At 39.7% G+C, this 25,839-nt stretch overlaps 1 protein-coding gene across 3 annotated transcripts in view; it reads left to right on the top strand.

The window, feature by feature from the left end:
- Positions 1-25,839, top strand: part of pik3r3b (phosphoinositide-3-kinase, regulatory subunit 3b (gamma)) — a 171,961-nt gene that overhangs the window by 141,500 nt on the left and 4,622 nt on the right. Inside the window, exons 1-9 of one of the 3 annotated variants that reach the window (XM_089134224.1) lie at positions 12,282-12,704; positions 19,965-20,076; positions 23,364-23,462; positions 23,599-23,779; positions 24,331-24,456; positions 24,643-24,785; positions 24,870-25,046; positions 25,140-25,214; positions 25,320-25,490. In XM_089134224.1, the coding sequence (XP_088990350.1) occupies positions 12,596-12,704; positions 19,965-20,076; positions 23,364-23,462; positions 23,599-23,779; positions 24,331-24,456; positions 24,643-24,785; positions 24,870-25,046; positions 25,140-25,214; positions 25,320-25,490 (1,193 nt within the window). In that variant the 5' untranslated portion in view covers positions 12,282-12,595. Of the gene's footprint in view, positions 1-12,281; positions 12,705-15,871; positions 16,010-19,964; positions 20,077-23,363; positions 23,463-23,598; positions 23,780-24,330; positions 24,457-24,642; positions 24,786-24,869; positions 25,047-25,139; positions 25,215-25,319; positions 25,491-25,839 lie in introns of those variants that run through there. The other 2 variants (XM_089134225.1, XM_039647714.2) reach the window with 2 other exon arrangements.

The raw sequence follows: 25,839 nt of genomic DNA on the forward strand, positions 1-25,839 counted from the left end.
TGTCTTATGGTGTATTATTTTGATATTATTTAGTTCACAGTTGTCTAGGTTCACAAAGACCCCAAATGGAATTAATTCTATTATGCTTCCATCTATACAGTTTAAAATAAGGTTTAATAACGTTTTATGCATTGAAATATTTAAATCATAAACAAATGCTGTGTCTCACATGATCCTTCAAAAATCAATCGAATATGCTGATTTGCATATTAGTGAGAGAGACGCATCTTATTTTTTAATGATTTTTATTATTTTTGTGAAAACTCTCAAATTTTTCAGGATTATTTGATTGTGGCTGAGATGTGAGAGGCCATCTGGTTTGTGATCTGCTCTGTCTGACTGATATATTTTTTATGCATCATGCTTAAACCAGGATAATCATAGCCCAGATACTCTAGCAGATATTTATGCAGATTTTTTTCAAAATTATTTACATGATGGTTTTCATGATGGTTCCACGTGTAAATGCCAGACCCTGTACTTCACGAGGCTTGTTGGTTGGTTGGTTGGTTGGTTGGTTGGTTGGTTTATTTGCACAGGTCCAAGTGCTGTATATATCATAGTGTATCATGCTTGGATTTTCTTTATTGTCAAATCACAGAGGACACTTAAAAATTCTCAGCGCATGAGTACATCTCTTTAGCACTTGATGTCAGACCTCGGCAGACCCCAGTGTCATCTTGTACCATATATCCACGGTCCAATTTATCTTCATCAGGGAGGGTAAGTGACATGGCAGAACCTTGAATAATTGACGATGTGCTCTAATGATTGGCTGCCCAGTCAACAAAGCCGAGAGTGCACTGGGTCAATGAGAGCTGCGGTGTCAGTTGTCATGCTCTGAGGTGATGTCATTGCACCAGACACAGTACCCTGTAACTCTCAACAGAAAAAAAGACTGAGAGGTCAAACCAAATTGACTCTTGAAACAACACTTTGATAGGAAGCCTATAGTGCTTGAAGCATATCTTGTCCTACTACGCTTGTTAAAAACAACTTAAAAAGAAAGTTGTAACATGTTTCATGTATGTCATTTTCTCACTATCTTTTATATTTTTTGTGTGTGTCTGTGTCAATAGGGTATTTTATTCAGTTTACTCCCCATATGGATTCATGCCCAGGCATTATGGATGAAGTTACACTTCACATTTCCCATCTCATAAAAAAAAACACAATTTGATTAAATGCAGACATAAATCTGATATCATGTACCTCTAATTACGAATCCATGTGAGGTGAATGCAAGAGTTCCCACAGCTGGTTTGGGAACATTCACCAAAATGTCTCACAGATGCTCTGTGTTTGTGAATAATGGCGAAGCATATTAGCATGCTTTTTTCAATTTTAGACACATAATGTCATTTGTACTCAGTAAGATGCATGGACTGCTTGTCTTTTGACCAGAATAAATCTGTCCATGCACAAAAGCGAACCTTTCATTCTGTTATTTGTCTTCCTCCATTCCCTTTTTTTTCATTCAATAGCGATCACAAGTAAATCACTCTGCTTTTCTGGACCTGGAGAACAAATACAACTCCAAATCAGAAAAATTGGGACATTTTGTAAAATGCTGTAAAATCAAGAATATGTGATTTGTTCAGTCTATTTAACCTTAAAATAGCTGACAAAAAGTGCAAAGAAACGTTTTCCAATGTTTTCACTGACCAACATAATTGTATTTTGTAAATATGAACAAATTTTGATTTTGATGGCTGCAACACCCCCCCAAAATGTAGGCAATGATGACCACAGACTACTGTCTTGTATCAGACGAGATTGGGCAAATATTCCACCAGTAAAACTCCAACAATTAGTGTCCTCAACTCCCAATTGATTAAAAAGTGTAATTAAAAGGAAAGGTGGTGTGACATAGTGGTAAATATGTCTCTGTCCCAACTTTTTTGGGGGGTGTTGTAGCCACAAAATCAAAATTAGTTCATATTTACAAAATACAATCATGTTGGTCATTGAAAACATTGGAAAACTTTTCTTTGTACTTTAGTAAGTTAAAAAAAAAAATTAAATAAAATTAACAAATCAACCACCCACTTTTGGAAAAATAACCATTATATTTTAATTAAAGGAAATAAAAACCTGCTGCTTTAAGACAAAGCAAGTGCCAAATGATTGTCTTGGTTACCATATGTGCATATTGTAAGCCTCTATCCTTGGATTGCACCTGTCTTTACCAGAGTCTGCATTTCTGCCAACCATCTATGGCTACTGGGCAAACTTCATGTTGTATAATTAAAATTCATGATCAAAGCTAAAGTTTTATATAATGCCTTGTCTCCCATACAAATATATTTATGCTTCTGGCCCTTTCCATGTTGTTTTGATGAGTTAAATATTTTCGCTTTTATAGTTTAGACTTAGTATACTTGTTATGTTTTTCCACCCTATTTTTATTAATAAATATTCAGTGTGACATAACTTTCACTTAACTAACAGGATTTGTGACGTTTGGCGTTTTCTACATTCTTCTGTTATCCTTGTTATTCATCATCCCTGTTTTTTCCTGGACTTTTTTTTTCTTTTTATATTTAATATATGTGTTAATATAATATATATATATTTTTTTTTTATATTTAATACATGTGTTAATATAAACACATAAATATATGTGTTAATATATTTATTAATAAACTGTATATCAATACATATATATATACAGTACATACACACACATACACCATGACACAACAACTTTACTCCCATTCTCTGTATTTTCATACTTTTATAGTGCAGCAAATAGAATGGAACATTCTGTGATCCATTGTACTATTGAAACTTTGATCTCTTAAACTTTTGTTTATAAGTTATCTCTTCCATTTCTTTTGAAGTGTGTTATTGTATTAAGTGTGAATCTAGTGGGATTACATAATTTCAGGACCCCGACCCTTATCTAGGGTTTTAACGTGTCCGTTGATTGTAACAAGTTGTGTGCGTAATTAATTTTTCTGATAAACTTCAGTTCCAATGAGATTTCTTGCTAAAGTGAACAAACTATCCATCTATCCTTCTCTCCCCCTGGATCTTAGTTATAATTATAACCAGCACCTGATGTCTGTTTCATCCCTTGATAGAAGACTGAAATCAGTGACACACGCATATCAATGTATCAACTGCTGTGCTGATTGCCTTCAACTCCCACGGTTGTGTTGCTAGGCATTTGAATTGCATCCAAACTAAGAATGGAAAGATGCAAATGAGACTCCCCTTTTTGAATCAACAGAAGGATGCATTATAACTTGGACACACAATATTTCACACCAAAATAAAAACAATTCAGTGCTATCAAAATTTGCTATACCAAATTTAATCGACATTTATGAATCAGATTTTTACTGAATTATTTGTTTGTTTGTTTGTTTTCTTGCAGTTAAGTCACACATTTTCATGCCTCGTAGACATGGCTCTAAATATAAAAATATGGATTTACTAGATATAAACGCAGTGAAGTTGTTAATACAAGTGTTATAGGGTAACCCCTTCTTTTCCTCTGAAGAAATGTGCGGCCAACAGTTATTAAAGATTTGCGTGTTCTTTTGAAATTAAAGCCATCATTGAAGATTTTTTTCCTGTCCATTTTTCATTCTCAAAACATTTTTTTATCCAGAGTGGCTTACAAAGCTTGTTTCAGAATTGCTTGGAAAATGACAAAAGTATGAGCTAGTAGAATGATGTACTGTAGACACTATAAGGCAACAGAAAGGATTTTTCATCTTTCTAGACCTCAATCCACCTCTGAAGAGGCACACCCAGGTTCAGCCTCTAATCTTTTGATGGAGTCCATTCATTACTTGGATTCCAACTACAGCCTTGCCATTTTGGCAAAGGGTTAATTTATTTGCTTCTCAAGTTGACACCGTTTCATTGCAGACCTTGTTCAGCCACTTTTGTCTCATGACAGAATGCAAAGATCTCTGTTAAGGTTTCTCCTGTGTCGTACCAGAAAACAATGGCCTTGTTTATTGCATTGTTTTAAAACGCTGCTGCTAGGCGAATTGCAACTTTGAGTACACAGCTAATTTACATCTAAGTTTTTCATTTGTACTGCAACTATTCTTCAAGAAAACTTACAGGTATAGTGATAGTTTTCCAATCAAATACTTGTAGCACATTATTTAGTTTATGAAAGTACACTTTGATGTATATTCTCAGTAAACTAGTTAAGTAGTTCTCTTATGAGAATACTCTCGTGTTGCGTAAGCTAGTTTACGCTACGGGACAATCCCTTTTTCTCGAGAATACTGAAGCCAAAAATTATCCTTTAATTTTTTATAAAATACATTTTTGCAAGGCAGCTTGTGCACCTATTGGTCACTCTGTGAAAAATGCTGCAACCTATCGGTGTACTTGTCATGACATAAGCACCAATGAGGGTGCGGGCACCCTTGTGCGTCATGTCCTGCCGAAATAGTGTAATCATTCAAAATGCTCACGACCAGACAAATCCTTGCACAAAGGACTGGTTTATTTCACTGCATCTGAAAGACGCCTATTTTCAGATTCAAATAACCCCTCGCCACAGGCCTTTCTTGCGATTCACTTATTCAGACTTATCAGTACTGTCCTGCCGTTCAGACTTAAGCCAAGTTCACACTACAGGATTTTAAGCCCGATTTGCAAATCGTTGAGCTCGCCGACAGGTCAGGGTGTTATCGCGTGCAAATTGCGGGGGATTAGCGGGCGATGAACACTTGCCAATCTGTTAGTATGAAAGAGCCAACAACGCAGCGAAGACGCTCGCAGAAGCGTCGCTGAGCTCAGAAAAATATCTAGCATGCTAGATATCCAGAGCAGTCACGCGACTCAACCTCAGTGATGTCATGAGCTACAGCCAATCATCAGGTCACCGGGTAAATCTTATTTTTTCTTTTTTTGCATTTTTTTTTCTCAGAGCAAATCATCGCACAAACAGTGTGCAGCACTAGTTTCTGTCTGACATCCATATTGGCGTGTTCTTCTCTTCTTCGCTGGGTATTGGCGCGCGTGCTGTTTCACGTCATTTCTGGTTCGTTTTATTGCGTGATTTTTCGTGACAGAGCAGAGCAGAGGCATTTACACATAAACTTTCTAGAAATTATAGTGGTGATGAACGCCCTGGAGCGTTTTCTACCATTCTTAAAAGGCCATGATATTCTAGTCCGCAAGGGCAACATGGCGGTAGTGTCTTACATAAATCGCCATGGCGATCTCAGATCAGGGTGCCTTCATGCTCTGGCAGAATGCCTCCTGGAATGGACCCAGGCCAATCTGCCCTCGCTCAGAGCAACGCACATGCCGGGCCACCGGAATGTGGGCCTGGACAGAGTGCCCAGAGACAACGTCCCTACAGGGGAATGGTCTCTGCACCCATTGACAGTCCAGTTACTGTGGGACATGTCTGGCAGAGCAGACAGCGATCTCTTTGCATCAGCAGAGAACGTGCACTGTCCAATATTCTTCACAAAGAACAGGGACACGCTGGCCCTCAATTGGCCCAGCCACCCGCTTTACGCATTTCCCCCAATCGCACTGTTACCACGGGTGATCAAGCAAATCAAGGAAAGCAAGCAAGAATAGTACTAATAGCACTCTTGAATAAACGTATTTTACTTAAAAGAACACTCTAATATTCTGTTTGTTGAGTGTTTTCATCTTATCACCCCTGATATTTAGTTTTATACTGTTTAAACGTATACTGTTTACTGTATACTGTTTACGGTTAAACTGTTTAACTACTATTCACAACTCATCCATTCAAATTCTTCCAACGCTCGCACCCTATTCTCCACATTTGCAAAACTGACCAAACCTAAGGATAGTATAACCTCCACTTTCACTACAGACAAATTCCTGTCATCCTACCATACCAAAATCCATACCATACATTGTTCATTAACATCAACTTCCTCCGTTTCTCCCCTCCCTGAACATCAACTTACTCCCCTCACACTTGACAGTTTTTCCTCTTTCTCTCCTCTGTCTCCCTCTGACACCTCCAAACTCCTTTCAACTATGAAATTCTCCAACTGCCAGCTTGACCCGATCCCCTCACAGCTCTTTAAAGCCTGTCAACCAATCCTCATCCCTCTTATCACCAACATCATTAACACTTCCTTCATGTCTGGATCCGTTCCATCCCCACTAAAACTTGCGTCCATCACACCCCTCCTGAAAAAACCTGGCCTGGACCCTGACAATCTGGACAACTTCAGACCCATCTCCAATCTCCCACTATTATCAAAAATTCTGGAACGTGCCGTCATCACACAACTCCACCAATATCTCCTCCTCCTCGACCTCTCCGCTGCATTTGACTCTATTGACCATTCAGTCATCGGCTTAGATCTATTGGCGTCTCTGGCACAGCACTTCTTTGGCTAACCTCCTACCCGTCACCATTTTGTCTCTATTAATAACTGCAACTTCCACACCTCCCCTGCCAACTATGGTGTTCCCCAAGGTTCCGTGCTTGGCCCCCTCCTCTTCACCATCTATATGCTTCCCCTCGGTAAGATCATCCGTCACCATGGACTCCATTTTCATTGCTACGCCGATGATACCCAACTCTACATATCCACCAAATCCATCACCCCGGCTATCCTCTCCACCATCACTGATTGCATTTCTGACTTAAAGACCTGCAGGACGATAACTTTCTCAAACTAAACAGCAATAAAACTGAACTCCTTATCACCGGCCCAAAATCACTCCTTTCTACACTACAGAACTTCAGTCTTCTTATCGACGGACATATTGTATCCCCCTCCCACTCCGTTCGAAACCTTGGTATCATAATGGACTCCACCCTCTCTTACCGAACACACATCAACCATGTCACTAAACTATCCTTTTTCCACCTCCGCAACATCGCCCGTCTTCGCCCCTCCCTAACCCTGTCAACAGCTGAAATCCTCATCCATGCCTTCATAACTTCAAAACTCGACTACTGCAATAGCCTTCTCTATGGACTACCTACTAATCAATTACAAAAGCTACAATACATCCAGAACCCAGCCGCCCGCTTGCTCACCCACACCAAGGAACACATTATCCCGGTTCTTCAGCAGCTCCACTGGCTTCCTGTACGCTATCGTATTTAATATAAGCTCCTCCTCCTCACCTACAAGTCCCTCCATAGCCTGGCCCTGTCCTACCTCACTGAACTCCTGGTACAGCACCAACCCACCCGTCACCTGCGCTCATATGGCACAAACCGCCTCACTCAGATCACCCGCACAAATCGCCGGACATTGGGGGATCGATCTTTTGCCATTGCTGCCCCCACCCTTTGGAACTCACTCCCTACATCCATTAGAAACTCTGTTTCACTATCAAATTTCAAAACAGCACTCAAAACCCACCTGTTCAAACTAGCATTTCCTTAGAACACCTTTATTTATTTATTTATTTATTTATTTTATTTTATTTTTTTGCTTTATTTTGTCTTTGTCCCATGTGAAGCGTCTTTGAGTGTCCAAAAAAGCGCTATACAAGTGTGATGTAGTATTATTATTATTATTATTATTTAAACGGCCGTCTCAGTCAGTCTCAGTCGTGAACAGTCGGTATAAATAAACTATACTACTTAGTGCGGATTAGAACCCAGAACCTCTAACACGCTTGGCAAAAGTTCAGTAATAGTCAGATCTATGTATTTAATCACGTGAAAATTCTTACCACTAACAACATATATTAGATCTGATTAAACGACAAATTAAATAAACGTACTATTGTATACTATGTAACACGTCATGCTCTGCGTGAGTGGTATTTACGATGGTAACGTTAAAAACAAGTACTCCACAGCGACTCTAGGGGTCGCTGTTTGACAATAACCGAATTCTTGCATAGTTTCCCTTTAATCATCATCATAGCTTTTAATTTGTCTAGGGTATGTGGATTATGCCTGATGATACGATATACTATCTTTGTGTCTTGCAAACCGCTCTGGCTCAGGCGGGTAAGAGTTAAACAGCCCATCCTTTATCTGCTAAACTGGAGAATGCTGAGCAATGGTGCCTGATACCATGACAACCAGAGGGCCGTTCAGAGAGAAGGATAGCTGGGGGAGTAGGCGTGTGGAAAGAAAGGGATGACAAGAAAAGTAGACAGAGGAGAGAGAGAAAGGTAGAAAGGTGAAAGAGAGGCTGATTAAAACTTGAGAAGACTCTAGAAAGAGTGGCCATGAGGTGGAGAGTGACAGAGAAAGACAATGAGACAGAGGAAGAGGGCATGGGGGCGGGGATTGGCAGACGCAGGCTGCTTGTTACCGAGTGTCACCGGAGTATTGCATCAGTCCAAGTGGGATGCTCACATTGCAGGATGACATCACAGGAGCGCAGACTGCCTGCCACCCAGAAATGGAGACCGAGCGAGGCTGCCTCTGCCTTTACTAGCTAATAAGCCAGAGGGCTGGGTGGTGTGTGCTGCTCTTTTTTTGCAGAGTCATTAACACTTCGTTGTCATTTTTGGGCCTTTCTGTTGCACATGTGCGTGCACAGCCATACTAGTGATTTATGCATATATGGACCCCTGAGAATCCTTCCAAATCAGCATGAGGAAAAGCGGAGAACAAATACCAGACAGTATGCCTAATCGTTTAGCTTACATCATCCAAGACACATGACTCCTTCTGAAGAGTGCGCCCATTAGTGCATCCTTGTGGATAAAAGAGACTGATATCTAGTCATGCTTGAAGGTGTATCCGATAATAAAGAACTACAGTGTCTGTAATGTGCGTCCGGACGGTAATGAGCTTTGTGAATTACTCATATTTAGTCTATATTTATCATTGCGGACTGCAGCACTAAAAGGATAGTTCACCGAATGAAATTTTGCTTGTTGCTCACCATCATGTTGCTCCTTTTTTCGTGTGTGGAACGCAAGATCTGAAATTATCATAATATCCTGGACCACTTTAATGATAATTTAATTGTACTTTTTCATTATTTTTGAAAGCTTCAGTTCCCATGGAGACTAACTGCATGGAAAAGAGTGACCACTATAACTCTTTTTGTGTTCAATCAATGGAAGAACTAAAGTCATAGCGGGGTTTGGAATGACGCGAGGGAGTAAATGACAGAATTTTCATTTTTAGATGAGCTATTCCTTTAAAGAAACATCTCTAGTTGTTTTCTTCTCTTTTCTTTCAGTTGGCTTATGGCTTATTCAGAGAGACAGTGAGAGAGAGCCGCCTGATTCTCATGAGCTCAGCAGAAAAAAAAAAAACTAAAAAGGTGATCGCTCTCACTGTGTGTAATTTACAGTGGATTGAAATTAATTTCCCCTCCATGATATCAGCTGTGGAACAATGATATTGCTGCTTTCATCTCCTTTATGAATAATGTATAATGCACACCAGTGGTCACAACAGCTATGGGTATTGTGTGCCTCTCCAGTGCCGCCCTTATGTCTGTGTTAAATATGGAACAAAGAAGCCGTCTATTTGCATCTGAACTGAAAATGTACTTTCCACTCTAGTTGTTACAGTCACAGATAAAATATGATATGCTCAAAGCTAGTCAATACAGACACCGCACAGTCATATTATTGTCCCTCAGCAAGCAGGCCCTTTTATTTCAGCATGTCGTCAAAATGTCCTTCAGTTCACCATCCTCAAATCTCCAGGTCATCGATATAGCTTTACAACTCCTCTAGCTTTTCATTTTTGCTTCATTCTTTCATCGGGATTTGGCATTGTTTAGTTGGGTCTTGTAGTCAGGCAGATTAGAATATCTTTCTGCTAGTCATGCCTGCCTTTAGGATCACATGCACAAACCTACATGTGGAAAATCATTTCTACTAAGTAATCAGAGAAAAGAGTTAGAAGTAATAAATCCTTCTGGTAAATCGAATTACAAAAGCTAAATACCTGAACTTTTGGCATTAGAAACCAAGCCAAGCTTTTAAAACAAATAAGTAAATTTTGAGTTATTTGGCATCTAATCCATGTGTTAACTTTGAAGCAAACTACTGTATATGGGATTCTAATCATAAACAGTGACAAAATAAACTTTTAGCACAAATGCAAAATGGACAAATATTGATGACTCATCCTACACTACAAAGATAGTCCTGTTTGTCCAATCAAATGCTCTCGGTCTACACTTTCAAATGTATTGAAACCAGGTAGGCCTAATGAAGGAAACTCAGTATTGTATCATTTTTTATGTGTGTGAATTTTACTTTAATGCAATTTAATTAATACTTTAGGACTTATCAAACATTTGATTTTATGTTGCCATTCACCATGTCTAAGTTCATAAGTAATTAATTAAAGTTGCAGTGCACATAGTTGGCTATTTCTTTTCCTTTGTAACTCACACATTGGACCAGCTAAATCTGAATCCCCTGCAGTCTGCAGACATACCATAGAAACACTGTTAGTGTTTAGCTCACTGTCCAATAAGGGAGGCAATAGCAAGCCGCAGTTGGTTGTGTATTAAATTTTCTAAGGCATACACACTTTTCTGACACTCAAATCCGCATGGTCACGAGTGTCTTTCTCTGGTGTTGCAGAGGCAGATAGCAATACACTTTAATCCAAACCAGACATTGCAGTCTCTGAAACAGAGTGACCTCAAATAAATGCATCAGTCTTAAAGAGTTAGTTCACCCAAAAAATGAAAATTATGCCATTAAAGAATTACCCTCATGTTGTTCCAAGCCAGTATGACCTCCGTTCATATTCGGAACAGATTATAAGATATTTTAGATTTACTTAGTCTGAGAGCTTTCTATCCCTCCAAAATATATACACGGTATACTGTCCTTGTCCAGAAAGGAAATAAAGACATTTTCAAAGTAGTCCATGTGACACCAGTGGGTTAGTTAGAATGTTTTCAAGCATCGAAAATACATTTTGGTCCAAAAATAACAAAAACTATGACTTTATTCAGCATTGTAGGCTATTCTCTTCCGGTTCTGTTGTCAAGCCGTGTTCACCCCATTTTTGGGTGAACTAACCCTTTAAATTTACAGCTGGTATGGATGTAATTTAAATAGTACTGGCATTTATTACTCGTTTATTATGCATTAGGTGTAAATGATTAATATTTTCCCACAGTTTTATGGATTACTGTGGCTTTTCGGTTGCTTGTCATTGTTTTGGATCCATCTGCTCATACTGAACTGAATCATGGACAGTGACAATTAAGCAAGTTTGACATAGTTGACAAGGACAGCCTTTGTCAGGCACGAGCCATCTGGAGGGCCCTCTCTGTCCTTCATTAAAGAGATGCAAACATTGTGATCCTTTTTTTCCACTCTGGCCATAGAGAGGCATTCTCTCATTCTTTTTGATGGATAGATCACACATATGTGAACAGGGGCGGGGGTCGGCAGATTGCTACCCCCAAAATAATTGTTCCTAAAGCAGACCACCAAACATTGATGATATTTACATCCAGAAGTAAACATCCTTACCCAAAGGCAACAATTAGTAAAAATATTCAGGTTACATTTTGCATGTCTGGAGGAAGTTCACTTTTATTCTTAATATTGCATATTTTAAATGTATTAGGAGTGAGTGATAAATCAAAACATATATACACAACTGTGTTTGTGTCTGACTGAAAAAAAAATATTTGGTTAGTTGTTTTTATTTATTGTTAGAATTTTATTTTATTTTATTAATCAAAAATACAAAGTCAAAAAGATTTATTCCAGTTTGTATTTCCAAACACATGACTGTTGTTTCACCTGTGCACGGTGTCAATATCTCTAATAAACACGCTGCTATATTTTACATAGGCATATTAAAGCCTAATAATATCAAAATCTTTACTTCCTCCAGCAACCGTTCTCTCCATCAGTTTTGCGCCTCATAGTAACGGTTCGACCAATAGGATGTCGACTTCCGCTCTTTGAACAAGTTCATTGGATCACGAGAAATAGGCGGCTGCAAATAATGTACAAACTCTGACTTTGGCAACTAGTTGGAAGAGAAGCGCATTCTGATTGGCTCCCAAATCTGGAGTGTGCGTGCTCCACAGCACCTACAGTGCCAGTGATTCGTTTTGAGGAGAGTCCATTTCGTACCGGAGAAGGGGTTCCAAAAAATGATGTCACTTGTGAATGAAACGACACCGTTACAAACTTCGAAATGAGGAAAAATAATTATAAACTCGAACTTCTTTTCGTGTTTTTAATGATTTTTCATATTAATTACCCATTAAAACGTAAGCACGAGGAGAGTAATTTGCTCCACTCGTTTCCGTTTGAACCGGTTCCCCCCATGCTGTGTTTGCAACGAATGGACTCTTCCTCATGAAGTGAAAGGGCCGGTAGACCCGGTGAGCTGATTGAAAAGAAGACTACCGTTTCGTCATGGTAGGACGGAGTGGATTGTAGAGCTGGTATCTACTTTCTGTTCTGTCGGACTGTAAAGAGGTCTTTTATAAAACAAAATGCTATATCAAGTGATATTGGATGAGTGAAGCCTGGTGCTTTGACAGCTTTCATGACACGCAGTTACTCTGAAGCAGGCATTCAGACTGTAAAAGTTGAGCTCTCCGTTCAGTCAGAAGAGCTTTTTATGTTTCCTTCATTCGTGTTGAAAATTTGATTTTATGAGAACCTAGTCGATCACCAGAGGACTCAGAACATGTACAATACAGTGTGGACTACGGAGAAAGAAGATGACGACTGGAGGGACGTGATGATGCCCTATTCCACTGAATTAATATTTTACATTGAAATGGACCAGCCGCCAGGTACAGATATAGCATAATTAAGTTAAACTAACAGCACGCTTGGTTCACTCCAATAATGTAAAATCGTATTTCCTCACTCTGATATTGTTACAAACCTATAAGACGTTTTCCTCCATGAAGCACAAAAGGAAATGTTTGGTACTGACAGCCTCAGTCACCATTTAATTTCATTGTATCTTTTACCATACAGCGAAAATGAATGGTGACTTGGATGTCATTCTGCGTTTCTCCTTTTGTGTTCCATAAATGAATGTTGTTTAGCGTATGTAACATACTCAAATTATCTGACATTTCACTCGTCTATCTGCTTAGACAATTGGAGCTTGCATCTCTTCATTTTTGTATTATATTTTAATGTTATGTAAAATGAGTCGTGTATGGCTGACATTTACAATCCCCACTAGCTGCTAGTTCTTCCACAAAGAACAATTTCGCCATCTTAAAACCGTTGTTTCCTTGTCAGGTTCTCAGATTGTGTCTTAATCGTATTTGCGATTTGAGGATATGAATTACCATTGGCGTGTGCGTTTTAAATGCACGATAAACGAATTCTCATTCAGACAAGGAGGCCATATTAAATCGGTCTCCCTGCAACAGTGAACATCCCTCTATACATTTATTTTTAAATAACATTTCATCTGAATACGAAAGTTCTATCATTTTTTTTCCACACTTGTTGTTTCAAATCTTTTGCTTTTTTTAAGTAGAGCACAAAATAAGGAATGAGAATGAGTTTCAGTCCCCATTAACTTTTTTTCTTTTCATGCAATGAAAAGTAGTGAATGATGACTGTCGTCATTTTGCATATCTCCAGATTCTCCTTTTAGTTTAAAGAACTGTTATCCCTAGAACTTGTGTAAAGCTCTCTGTATATCCAGTAATATTGGTTCTGTAGATGATTTAGCCACGTAAATGGTTAAATGAGATGTTTATAGAGAGATTGTGTTACAGGTCCTGCTATAGGCTGTCAGTTTTTCCTCAGGAGATTTGTACGTTTTGCATGGCTCACCATAAATTGCATTGATATGCAAAATGTGGAGAGATCGAAATGCATTCTCTGAATTTGTTTGTCACCTTAATTGGTGTTATACAGGATTTTTCTGTGCTCTTCTCCCCAGCCTTTAAAGCAGAGAGGGGCTTAGACCAGTGAAGTTACAGAATTATATACAGAGTCCTTGTGGAAGCTTTTTAGGGGATCTTTTGGAATAAGTTTTCTCGCTTTCTGATTGTTAGTTTTGGTGTTCGGCCTTTCTTATTCACAGCCAGTGCCATTCATGTGTCATTTGTTAAGCGCTGACACCATTTTATTGCCATTAACAATGATGTCATAGACTGGAAACTGGATCCTATTCAGAAGTCACAGGCATAATTGACAATGGGTCGTTAATTCGCGTCGTTAATTCCTGCAATAAAGAGACGGATGACACTTTGGAGGCGTGAAATGGGAATGGGAAAAAGAGACGAAGATTTTGCATGAGGTTGTACTTCCGTGAGACCATTGTGAATGGTTTTAAGGTAGGCTGCATTAGATTTAAAAGCACAAAACACATTTTGTGGATTTTTTTTCTTAACCGTCTGTTCATGTGTAACATTTGTAGTTTGATTGTGAACATGGTGCTGTCTTTACCCACATGCAGTTAACTGTGTCTTGGTCCAAATGCAGCCTAATTCCAACAGTGAGCAGAATTTATCTTTTTTTTTTTCTTTTTTTTTTTTTTACAACATTCTCTGCGCTGTTCAAAGGAACAAAGCCTAACGCTCTGTTCTAACCTTCTCATTTCATAGAAAATGAGCTGTGGTGAACTGAACAGGTCTGGCAAGCAGGATTGTGGGTTGAATAGCCCTTCGATTGCTCTGCCATGGGGATGAATGAGCACAGCACTGTGTGATCAACCCACACATTAATCTTATCTTTCATTCTGTGCCACTGAACACAGGTTTATCAGATCTCTCCTTATTTCTATCAGTCCGTATGTCCCCGTGTACTGTCAATAGCCCCTCATTGACTTGTTATCTGCTTCTTCCTCAACTCGCGGCTCTTCATCTCTGAGACGCCGTTACAGAAGCACTTCAGGACTCTAAAATCGCATGGCCCGGGAGAAGATGGATATATAAGTAAGAGTGGGAAAGAAACGGGACATAGTTCCCCTGCAGATGTTCAGTAGAATATTTATTACAGCTGAATTGAGATGTGGAAGGCTCAGAGGTAGAGCCCAGTTATGTGCGTGCGTCTGCAAACAAGCAAGCAACTGCTTTGTTCCGTTGCAGTATCCACTGAGCACAGGTGCCATGCTGCCCCCAGGGGAAAGTTGGCCCCTGTCTCTTAGGGCCAGTGATGTGTGAGTGTAATAAAGGCTAGCGGAGCCGTGTGCTCTGGGTGGACAACAAAAGTGCAGCGACACCAAAGGGAAAGTCAGCTTCTGACATCCCTTAATGGCATTCGTATGACATAAGGGATGGAAATGTCACCGTATCTCTGTTGATACATGGTTCTTTCTTTGTTCTGTGCTGTTTCAGCTGGTTCAGTCCTGCATTTATTTGAGCCTGTTCATTCATAAAAGTGTACATAAAATAGAGTTTCTCTTTCTCTTTACATGCATGCACATAAAATATCTATATATATGTGTGTGTGTGTGTAATATATATATATATATATATATATGTGTGTGTGTGTGTGTGTGTGTGTGTGTGTACATATATATATATATATATATATATATATATATATATATATATATATATATATTGTATATATGATTAGAGTGGAGCAGAATGTGAAAACAATTCTCTATCTGTATATATTTTTATGTAGTCATAATGAAAAATTATACAGATGCATGCATACATTCACATATAACATGCACTAAAAAAATATTTTTAATCTGATGTTTGAAACGATGCAGCCGTGAAGTGGTTCAGTGTATGTGTCATATTTCCTGTTCGTTTCAGCGTGTGTTAGCGTCTTTGCCTTGTCTTTCTCTGGGAGGAGTGCTCTCCCACCCCCCTCCTTCCTATATCATTCCCTAGAGCTTTCGCTCTCTCTTTCTCCATCTCATATGGTTGTGTCCTGTCCACCTCCCCTCCTGCTTTCTCATTGGCTGCTGCCGATTTCTTCATTGAGAGCAGCATCTGAATTTAGGAGCAGGGATTTTCCCTCTGGCTTTAGTCTGAAAGGCAGTGCGAGGGTGGAGAGAGAGCGCGAGTGGGGGAGAGGGAGAGGGAGAGAGAGAATAAGAGGACTTGTGTCACAGACAGCTGAGTGCAGGCTGTATACATGCAGCTCAAAAAGGATCCCGAGGAGGACGGTAAGGGAGACACCATTCTTCTTTTCTTCTGCTTTTTCACACTCGCTGTCTTTGCTTTTGTCTCTCTTTTTTTTTTCTGTCTGTTCATGCTCTGAACAGACTGTCAGGGGAGCGCAATGACAATTAGTGTTTGTTCTATTGTGTGGGAAGTGTCCTGGATCTTGCATGAATGGAAATGTGCTTTTGTCAACATGAATTAACATAAGAATTATGCTTTTTCCATAACGTGTCATCCTTGATAGCTGTACTCCATTTTCATGTTTTGTGTTTTTTTTTGTGTTAGGTTGTTATAAGAGTTCAACTGCAGGGATTGTCTTTTAGTTATTTATTAGGAATGAACAGAATTAGCGGATCATAATATGTGCACAAAGCGTACCCGACGGACTATTTAAACCACCCATGTGCTTGGTGACACTTTTAATTCATTCCCCCTTGGATCGGGACGTGGCAGCCCACGCCTGCTGCTCTCTTCAGTGGCACTGTCATCACTCTCTGCCACACTTCTTTTATCATGCTAATGTACCCCTTAATTTGTATGTACAATTACCAAACTAAACTGTTTATGTGTGTGGTGCTGTCAATCCATGTTTGTGTTCTTTCAAAGTTTGGGTACGGTTGCTCCATCAGATGTCACCTGTAGAACCAGAAGTTTGAATGTATATTTTTGTTTCTGTGCAAAAAACACAACTGCAGTACAATGACCCCCTGAGATGATGTTTTGAGCCGCACGTTGCCATTTATGTTTGTGTCCTAAACAATGGATTGCTCGTCGTCGATTGCCATAGGTTTCACCTATGGATGTATAGTTTTCTTTGTTCAGACTTCCGCAGCGTTGCATTGCCACTCACTCCCCCTCCTTCTTTCTCATCCTTTCCATCCTCTGTCCTGGTCACATTCTTTTTCGCACATTGGCATTTTCATCTTTCATTACAAGTTTAGAAAATAAAATGATTAAAAAAAACTGTTTAACCAAGTTTGTTTTGCATTCATAGTGAAGCATGATGGGCTAGTTTAATCTTATATAAATTTGAAAGAAATACTTAAGCCTTTGTCATTTAAATTGACCCCTTTGTTCAGTTTTGCCGTAAATCATGATCGTAACTTGTTTGGATTGGTGAATGGTAGCTCTAAAAAACGACTGCAAGCTGCGAGTATGTGGGCTTTCCAGTTTGTGCCCTGCAGTTATGATATCTCTGACACTAACACACATGAGGTGGCTGCCATAATAAGATCACCTAGCCACATCTGTCTTTTGTCTTGCTTTCTTTATTCCATTTGCCATGTTTTCTTTCATGCTCACACACCAACAGTAGCTCACAAAGATGTGTGTGTAGTACAAAGATGGTCACACACTTGCGGAAAGAGCTGACAGTGAGAAAACTGGTAGGCATGAATTTGAGGTTTCAGACGGGCTTGTGCACCTGCCTTTTGGCTTTTGCAGAAAGTGAACGAGAAAAAGAGGGGTCACTTCCCGTTCTGGTCACTGTATCCCTGAAAGGAGCTTTGTGACGAAATTAATTATATAAACCTAAGGCAGACATACACTTCAGACATATTCATAGAAATGTTTGTGCTTCAGCTCACACGTTAGTCTTCAATAGTGAGATATTGAATCTCAGTTTATTGTTTCTCTAAATTACATTAGAGAATGGAGAAGGAGAGCCACGTGTGTATTTGCAAATGTAATATTAATATGGTGATTATTGTTGTGTTGGTGTAGAGGGAACAGAAGGTTATAGATTGTCAAATGACTGTTTATAAGATGCTATGCTGCACAAACGATCCCCTAACATACGGTGAGATTTTGTTACGCCATGTTTTTTTTTAGCTTCCAAAAATAGTTCTCACTTTTTCTATCAAGGCATTTGGCCAATCTCTTCGCAGACCAACTGAAATGTAGGAATGGTGTGTTTGTGTGCACACCTGCAGGAGCAGAGTTTGGGTGGGGATGTGTCTGTTGAGCTGGCTTTGCTTTGACTGGTTAAAGCTCCTCACCCCACCAGACTAAGGTGTTTCCTGTGGGCCAATGGAGGGAGGAGTTTACACAGTGTCTACTTTAACTCTTGACTACACTTATGCTCTCTTACTCCATAAACCTCCACTGCTTTTAATTAATGATGCTCTCAAAGAAAACCATACAAACCCCTCTTTCTTCGTCGACTGAAACTTTGGGGGGGGGGATACTATAAAGAACTTCACTCTGCAAATGTTATGAAGTAATGAATCTTAAAGGAGAACTTTTCGGATAAAGGAGAACTTTTTCTCTCTCTCTGATCTTTAACGATTTTATTTCTCATATATTATTTTTTTTTTCTTTTTCTTTATAGAAGGGGCCAGTTATGTGCAGAGCAGTGGGTCATTCCACATTGTGCCAGCAGTAGTGATTCATTAATTTGCTGGAGTGTGTGTTGCATGTCCCTGTGGGCTTTTATATCTGTGACTCACCTCCGGTCTATTGGACTTAAGTCTTGCCTCTTTTCATTCACATGCCAGATAGAAGTTTCCTCAGCTAGAAGGCCCCAGGGAATTCTAGAATCTGCTCTGACTTTTATGACATCCGTAGGTTCTCTTGCTCCGTGCCTTTCCGTTTTGCTAAATGGAATAGACCCCTCCCCTGTCCTGGCATAGATATACACCCGCTCTCACGCAGCCTTGTCTGTGCCAGGCCAATGACAGGTGGGTGACTCTTAACAGAAAGTTGACTGTTATAATGATGTGACCATATTTAAATTTATCATGGGAATATTCTTCATGAGCCATGTCTTCCTTAAGCAGTCAACTAGTATTTTAAATTATGTCTTTGGTTTCACTTAAAATCCTCCTGAATAAACCTGTGAATTGAGAAGAGAGTGGTGCATTGCTGTTTCAAGGCCACTGTTGCAAGTTTCAACTAGGTCAGGGGGAGGTTAGTTTGGCTTGGCGGTAGATGCAGGTCTTGAACACTGCTTCTTTGTGCATTTTAGACAGACTTGCAGCCTTTCTTTTTTTTTGTCTCAAGCTAGTAAGCCTTTGCCAGCTGCACCTGGCTGAGCATTTGCAGGTTTCACTGTAGCACTTGTGCACAAAAAACACGCAAGCACCTTTAGAACAGATTTAGTTCTCAAAGAAATCCATTAGGTTCATCCAGTTTTGCATTATTGGCTTTCTTTATTTAACTTGGAGCCAAAACTAAACTTACTAAGGTTGAAAGATTTACATCAGGAGATTAGCCTAGATGTGAGAAAGTATTCTGTGAAGATGTTGCACAGCACATACTTTCAGCAATATTTCTGAGTGAGGGCATCTTGATGCACTGCGTGGCTGAGCAGCACATTCTGGTGACGCCTGACCCACAAGATAGCAAGAGCAACATCAGCGTTAGCTTTCCAGCGTGCTGTTGCGGCAGCTGTTTGCTTTTGCAGTCAACAAAGAAGCATTTCACTCAAAAGGAGAGGAACCTGTTTACTATAGATTCAGTGAGTAGTACAAATGCACCACTGGCTAAGAAGGTCATTTGTTTTTTGTTTATACTTTCGTATGGGCCTAATGGAATATGATGTTGTTGCATTTTCCGTGAAAACTGATCTTTTGCGTTTTCAGTGGAAATGATCGCGTTTTCCGAAACAAACTTGTCCTACTGCAGATAATGTTAATGAGAATTAAAGGCATTCTATGGGAATATTGAGTGGTTCAATGAAGTAGTCTGTTTTTTGTGTACTCTGTGGCAAAATTTTGGATAAAGAGTGAGACTAGGATTATTGTATTACCGTTTTGCTCCAATTTGGGTTTTTTTGGTTGTACAAACTTATTAATGGGGATTCATTTTTTTGTGTTCAACCCAATGAACTAAGGACAGCCATACTTTAGCACAGACTTTTCATCTGTTAGGTCACAACTTTTTGATCTTATTCTTATCTTAAGGATTGATTATGACAAGATTTTCCTCTAAGATACATCTCTCTCATTTCTTCTGCAGCACTTCCTCCCAAGCCTACAAAACCCATGACACCCGTAAACGGCAACGGTGTGAAAGAAGCCGCCAGCGGCTCATTGCACGAAGCAGAATGGTACTGGGGAGACATATCAAGGTAAGAGTCACTTGATACTAGACTTCATTTCTCACTTGTTTGCATTTCTGTCTGTTCTGTCGATTAGCTCATAGTTGAACACATATGGCAGTGTGGATGTCAGGTGATATTTGGTCTGTGAAGTCATGAGACGGCATGCAGATCAGATGAAAATCTCTCTGGGTTCTCAGGGTGTTTCTTGCTCCTCTGGAAATGTCAGATTCTTTTCTTCCATTCCCTCCACCTGATGGCTTCCTTGTTGGTAGCCTGAGGTGAAGTCTCACATGTAGCTCTGGCATGTCATGTTGCTCATTCAGCAGTCTGCACTCTGCTGCTGGATCTCTAACAAGGCCTCTGTGCACAGCTCTGCAAACTTTTTTCTGTTCTTTCTTTTATGTGAGCTGGTGAACTTATTTTGATCTCTCCTTCTTTTGGCTCACTTATCTTGGTGGCATGTACGCTTTGCTGCAGCTGTACAAAATCAAAAAGGCAATGAAATGGGGGAGAGATGCAGGCTGCAGTGGTTTTGTTGCCATTACTTAAGGCGAGGGATTGAAGAGCCCAAATCTCCAAAATGTCTGGCCAGTTTCCAAAACAATCCATAAAACTCAGGTTTTTGCAGAATAGCCTGCTGCTTAGTGACCAGCTTTAGGCTCTTTTGATGTTGGGAGAGTTGAAATTCTGCTGAGATGCTCACAGATCTTTGAAGCCTTGCTATCCTTTGACTCACACAGTCCCTAACGCAGATAAACTTGAGCTGGTTTTAGCTCTATTCTCAGTGCTTTACTAGTTTAAGAATCAAAGACTAACTAGGCCCAGTCACTCTAGGCATCAAATAAAGTAGAATTCCAAAGCAAAGTGATACTGACCAAGTAAATTTCAAATGTGTACAGCCATTATGACGCATTTGAATAATGTATGCATCAAAATCTGTTATCCTGCACAGCTATACAAGTTTTTGGTTAAAGCAGTTGTTTTTGTTTTTTGTTTTATCCTGTAAAATGTCTTTAACTGATAATTTGCGGTGCAGTGGTAGTGTGTTGGAAGATTTGAGTTGGCAGATCATCAGATTTAGAACTACTGGACATGTTTCAGTTGAGTATGTAGTAATGGTTCTTAGCCATGTTAGTCTTGGTTTTGTTTTCTTCTATTTTTGACTTTAAAGGGATAGTTCACCCAAAAATGAAAATTAGCCCATGGTTTACTCACCCTCAAGTCATTCTAGATGTATATGGCATTCTTCTGTCAGACGAATACAATCGGAGTGCAGTCATGTCAGTTTTTGCTTTGAAGTCCGTATAAAAGTGCATCCATCCATCATAAAAGAGCTCCACACAGCTCCGGAGGTTTAATAAAGGCCTTCTGAAGCGATGCGTTTGTGTAAGAAAAGTATCCATATTTAAAACCTTAACCGTACAGATTTCACTTAAGTCTAAAGCACAACTTACTGTTATTTACTCTACGCTGTGACGCGCTACATCACAAGTTGCGTCAGTAGACTGCCTATGGCCAGAAGCTAGAATTTTACTTTGTAACGTGTTAAATATGAATATTTTTCTGGCATAAACTCATCGCTTTGCTTCAGGAGGCCTTTAACACTGGAGCCGTGTGGAGCACTTTTATGAAGGATGGATGGACTTGAAAGATTGTATAAATCTTGAAAGATTGTATTCGTCTGAAAGAAGAATGTCATATATACCTAGGATGACTTGAGAGTGAGAAAATTATGGGGTAATCTTTCATTTTTTGGGTGAACTATTCCTTTAAAGGAACTTTTGCTGATAATTTACTCACCACCATATCAGCCAAGATGTCCATGTCTTTCTTTCTTCAGTTGAAAAGAAATTCATGTTTTTGATGAAAACATTCCAGGAATTTTCTCCACTGGGTACCAAACGGTTCAAGGTCCAAATGAGAGTTTCAGTGCAGCTTCAAAGGGCTTTAAACGACACCAGACGATGAATAATGGTCTTATCTAGCGGAGCAATCAGTCATTTAAAAAATAAATACAAAAGTTTAAGTTTTATAAGAACGCATGCTCGCCTTGCTCGACTCTCCCGTTCGAACTCGTTCATCAAAATGAACAAATCTTTTTTTGAGTCATTTGGTTCATTCAACGAACAAAATAACATGTGACTATTAAATGGACCTTTTTCTTCCTTATCCTATTTTGCACAATTCATCTGTGCATTTTTATTTTGAAGATGTTTTTCTAAACAGTTGCTTGATCATAGGTGTTTATCGAAATTAAGGCTACATAACATGTTAAAAAATAAAAATAATTTTGTTGAATTATAGTGTCAAATATAATTGTGCTTTGCCCAGCACATCTAATTCATTGTCCAAATATCTCCTCCATCCAGCTGTTTTTAAATGCAAAAACACTTCCCAGGTTCTCCACTTTACTCTGGCATCACTACTGCTTGCTCATACGTTCAATGTCATTGGTGAACGGTCGCTAACCTAGTCCTTCATCTTTCCCCTGCATCTCCATACACTTTAATATATTGAAATCATATTGTAATACTTTTTGCACTAATGTGTTTCTCATGACAAGTGAAATTTCTTGTGAATGTTGATCTGATTGCTAAAATTATTGGAAGCTTCTCTTATCCAAACATGTTACTAAAATAGGGCATCTCCCCTTAATCGTGAACTTGCTGATACAGTGCAGCCTAAAAATGTTCCTGATTCCCACAGCTCCCAGTGTAGGAGGTTAGAGATGACTCCTCCCCCAGAAAGGTGGGAGCATTGCTTAGTCAAAGGCTCCTTACCTCAGCAGCCCATAATAGGCTAAATATACCCCCTCTCGAGAGCCAGGGTCAGCTGAGCTCCAGCATGACTAGGTTGTTGGCCGTCAGGAGAATGGGAGGAGAACTGAAAGTCGAGTGGTGTGACATTCCTCCCAGACCACCTAAAATAGAGAAGGGGGCAAAAAAGCAGGAAAGTCTTTGAAGCATGACAGCTCCTCCGCTGGTCGTCTGGAGGCATGTTTAAAGCGGCGGACTGTCTGATTTCAAGACAAGAGCTAGAGGCATCAGTGTACATGTGGGCGTGCAGGATGGGGTCAACAGTTAAACTGTTCAAAGATGTCTCGCTCTCTCCCAGACAGCATGGTCACACACTGTGCCTTTGCCCTCTGCCAGACCAAATACAGCCAGGCAAAGAGAATATTTTGTGTGTGCGTGTGTGTCATCACTTTCCAAAGAGTGAAGTACAAGCTCAAATTACTAATTGCCAAGAGCAAGATTTGATGTGTGGAGTATTTGCACCACTCACTCTTTTCTTTCGCCATCATTTCTGTGCAGGGAAGAGGTGAATGACAAACTGAGAGACATGCCCGATGGTACTTTCTTAGTACGGGATGCTTCGACCAAGATGCAGGGAGATTACACGCTAACACTAAGGTAACTCATATATTTTTTTATATATATACTGTAAGACTATATATAATTTTTTATAATATTTTTGAGACTACCTTCAGAACCTCTCATTCTGACTTTATTGATCCGTGGTCCAACGCAATCCCCTTTTTCCCTGCAGGAAAGGTGGAAACAATAAGCTAATAAAGATCTACCACCGAGACGGGAAGTACGGTTTTTCTGACCCGCTCACATTCGGTTCAGTGGTGGAGCTCATCAGTCACTACAGGCATGAGTCACTGGCCCAGTACAACACCAAACTGGACGTTAAGCTCATGTATCCGGTCTCCCGCTTCCAGCAGGTAAATGGGTTTTGGTTGTGGGTGGGGGTATCATATTTACAGCCTCCCTGCCTTTCCTTTTACCTCTTTGTCCTCCCACCTCACCCTCCCTCACTCCGGCCCTAAAGAGCGTGTTTGCTGAATGAATTGTGCTGCTTGTTGTGAGTGAAACTGCAGAGGCAGCAGATGCTTTTGGCATGAAATATTACTTTGTTTATTGCCACAGCAGCGCACCTCCTAAATAATTGCACACATCCACAATGTCGAAAGGCCATCCAGGCATTTATTTGTTTCCCCCTTTCTCCCTTGCCCTCCCTGTATCTTTCTCATACACACAGGTGCTCATTATTTAGGGGGTTCCACAAATGTAAGCCCTTGAGAGGCACTTACAGATTCCAAGATTTTTATAAATGATTCCTGGGAAAAAAATTCCTGAGAAATGGCTTTCACTTTGTAAGCAAAACCTACAGTATGTTTCTGCGAGCAGTCCTTTTTTTTTTCTTTCCCCCACCTCACTTTTCTCCTCTCAGCAATTCATATCAATAACAATGCATTTACTCTCGCTCTCTCAGGATCAGCTGGTAAAAGAGGACAACATTGATGCAGTGGGGAGGAAACTCCAGGAATATCACAATCAATATCAAGAGAAAAGTAAAGAATATGACAGACTCTATGAGGAGCACACAAAAACCTCACAGGTACGCCTCTTAGAACATTGTTATATGATCAATTGACAACCAACCAATTTTCTTCGGCATGTATGACATGGACACAATTTAGTTTGTTGCAGAAGCCCATTGATCAATTAACCAACTCTATTAAGAGCCACAGCCCTTTTGAGGTCGCATCACATACTATGATTTCTTTTTTTATTTGATTTGCAGGAGATCCAGATGAAACGTACTGCAATAGAGGCCTTCAATGAGACCATTAAAATTTTTGAAGAACAGTGTCACACACAGGAACGCTACAGTAAAGAATACATTGAGAGATTCCGCAGAGAGGGCAACGACAAAGAGATTGAGAGGTACGCAAAGAGTCCACAGTTAAGAGCTCTCTGTTTGTCAGCCTTGATCTGTGGGTTTACAAACTGTTCTTGTTTCTTTCTCAGGATCATGATGAACTACGAGAAGCTCAAATCACGTTTGGGTGAGATTCACGACAGTAAGACCAGGCTTGAACAGGACCTGAAAACGCAAGCTATGGACAACAGGGAGACGGACAAGAAAATGAACAGCTTAAAACCAGATCTTATTCAGCTCAGAAAGATAAGAGATCAGTACCTTGTGTAAGAAACCTTCCCTTTGTCAGCATTGTTGTTATGTTTGAGTGAACAGTTTTACTCCATGTATTAACACTCCTTTGCTGCTTTTCCATGCAGTTGGCTCAATCATAAAGGTGTTCGACAGAAACGAATAAACGATTGGCTGGGGATCAAAAACGAGAACACTGATGAGTAAGTTAAATTATCAAGTATTACTTTAAATAAATTTGAGATCACAGGTTTAGTGAATATCTGGCTCCATCACAGCATCTAACACATTTCCTCTCATAATCACAGCACCTATTTTGTAAGCGAGGAGGATGAGAATCTGCCACATTACGATGAGAAGAGCTGGTTTGTTGGTGACCTGAACCGAACGCAGGCGGAAGACTTGCTACTCGGCAAACCTGATGGAGCCTTCCTCATCCGCGAGAGCAGCAAGAAGGGCTGTTACGCCTGCTCTGTTGTGTGAGTATCATAAGATGAAGTATACACAGTGACGGGAGAGTTATTGCAATGAAACAGGAGAAACATTATTTATTCATGCATCTACAAAATGTGATCTTACCTCCCTGTCAGGTTTTTCTTTTAAAACATTTGTTGTTGTTTTTTGTCATTATGTGTCATGTTTTAGTTTATTTTACACACTAAAATGGCATATAGTTTTAGAAGACAATAAGGCTTTATTTCAATATAATATACAACAAACTTTTATTAAGGCCGTTTCAGTCTATAAAAGGTTTTTGGGTTTTTTTTTGTTCCTCCACATAAAGGTATACAAATCTTTTCAGCTTATTCGTTTAGGCTATTTTGTTGT

Source organism: Pimephales promelas, chromosome 8 (assembly GCF_988280905.1).
Source record: "Pimephales promelas chromosome 8, fPimPro1.hap1.1, whole genome shotgun sequence".
NCBI classification, from domain to species: domain Eukaryota; kingdom Metazoa; phylum Chordata; class Actinopteri; order Cypriniformes; family Leuciscidae; genus Pimephales; species Pimephales promelas.